The sequence below is a fragment of the Aplysia californica genome, unplaced genomic scaffold (genome assembly GCF_000002075.1).
Source record: "Aplysia californica isolate F4 #8 unplaced genomic scaffold, AplCal3.0 scaffold00494, whole genome shotgun sequence".
NCBI lineage: Eukaryota > Metazoa > Mollusca > Gastropoda > Aplysiida > Aplysiidae > Aplysia > Aplysia californica.
Genome location: NW_004797764.1, coordinates 410,449 through 412,166, shown reverse-complemented (window position 1 = coordinate 412,166; position 1,718 = coordinate 410,449). Strand labels below are relative to the sequence as shown.

The following is a 1,718-nucleotide window of genomic DNA, read 5'->3' as shown; positions in this document are numbered from 1 at the left end:
TTACTTGACAATTCAGTTACGGTGTTTTTGTGTCAACGGCAATTAAGTTCATGGGAGAAATGACGCGTCGAGGTTCATTTAAAATAACACACATATTCCATGTGACATCAATTATTGGTCTTTGTTTTCTACTACCTTCTCGTTTCCCCCTCTTGTATTTCTTAACTTTACTGGCTGAGTCTTCAGATCTTTCAAGGCCAAGCTGAGACAAGCAAACGGCCGTTTCATATGAAATGTCATGTGTCTTTTTGTTTACAGACAATAACTGGTCTCTGGTGTAGCACACCTTTGTAGATTCCGCACGGGGACTCACAACACACACCGGACTCACAACTTGACAGTGTTCACTTCTATTATTCAGAAAAATGTTGGCATAGCTGTTAACATTATAAACGGGGTGGGGTTGGGTGGTGAACACGGCTTTCCACACAATACTGTAAATGTTGAAAATGGCCAAAGCCAAGGATAGAACTTCCATAACGAAATATATTTCTTGCAAATAGTTTGTAATTTGTGATCAAGCACTAATAAAAATAACACAAAAAGCACGAATGTTTCTTATTTATCCTGTAAGCCAACTTGAAAAGCCACAATCCATTCACAAGATACGAAAAAGACACAAACATTACAGAGCAGGAAAAACGCAGCCTGTCAGGCGTGGACCACCTACACCTATTCATGACGTTATACATCGTGTCTTCAGCATTGCCCGAATATCCGGATATCTGGATAGTGTAGTACTCCGGTTCGCCCAAAAGAGAAAAGTTATTGTATTTAGCGTAGTAGTTCTTTCGGGCAATGCTGAAGACACGATGTAAAACGTCATGAATGGTTGCATGAAGTGAACTAGTGGGTACGTGACGTCATGGGTGGTTACCTGACGTCATGAGGGTGTGTGTGACGTTATAACTAGTTAAGTGTGGGTGAGATGAAGCCACGTGTGTATTTATGACCTTTTACCTTTGTCGCCTTCTCATCCACAGCAAAGATATGAACTGAGAATTGACTTCTCCTACAAAGAAAAGAACTACTACGCTAAATACAATAACTTTTCTCTTTTGGGCGAACCGGAGTACTACACTATCCAGATATCCGGATATTCGGGCAATGCTGAAGACACGATGTCGTATCACAATGGTCAAGCATTCACCACCTTTGACCGTGACCACGACAAATTTGAGAATGGAAACTGTGCAGAACGCTACCACGGAGGCTGGTGGTACTCGGGATGTCACCACGTCCACCTGAACGGCAACTGGGGAAACAAAAAATGGTATGGACATGGCCTGACCTGGCTGCCGGTGACCGGCTTCTTCGACTCTGTCACCTTCAGCGAAATGAAAATACGGCCTGTGGATAACGATCTGCGTTGTTCAAACGCCCTACTCTAATTCTTTTTTTTTTTTAAATTAAAGAATGTGTTTTTCTGTTCCCTCGCTCGCTTGTTTGTTTCTTGTTTCCATTATAAGTAGTACCATACAGGGCGAATGTATCAGTCCATTTCTGTCAATTTTCAAAACAATTTTAGTGCTAAAATAAAGAAATAAGTACAGTGTAGTAGTAGTGTCTGAGACTGTCTCAATTATTCTGTTAGTTTTTGTTTTGATATGTACGTGTGTGTGTGTATGTGTGTGTGTGGGGGGGGGGGGTTTAATAACTTGTAATACCTCAATTTACATCAAATTTAGATTATTTGACTTTTGGAAATTACCTACATA

General features: G+C 40.8%; 1 protein-coding gene across 1 annotated transcript in view; it reads left to right on the top strand.

The window, feature by feature from the left end:
- The window catches only part of LOC101845487 (fibrinogen C domain-containing protein 1-like), a 9,944-nt gene extending 8,553 nt beyond the window's left edge, over positions 1-1,391 (top strand). Inside the window, exon 3 of the mRNA XM_013086709.2 lies at positions 984-1,391. Coding sequence (XP_012942163.2) covers positions 984-1,391 — 408 coding nt within the window. The remainder of the gene's footprint in view (positions 1-983) is intronic.
- The last annotated feature ends 327 nt before the right edge of the window (positions 1,392-1,718 follow it).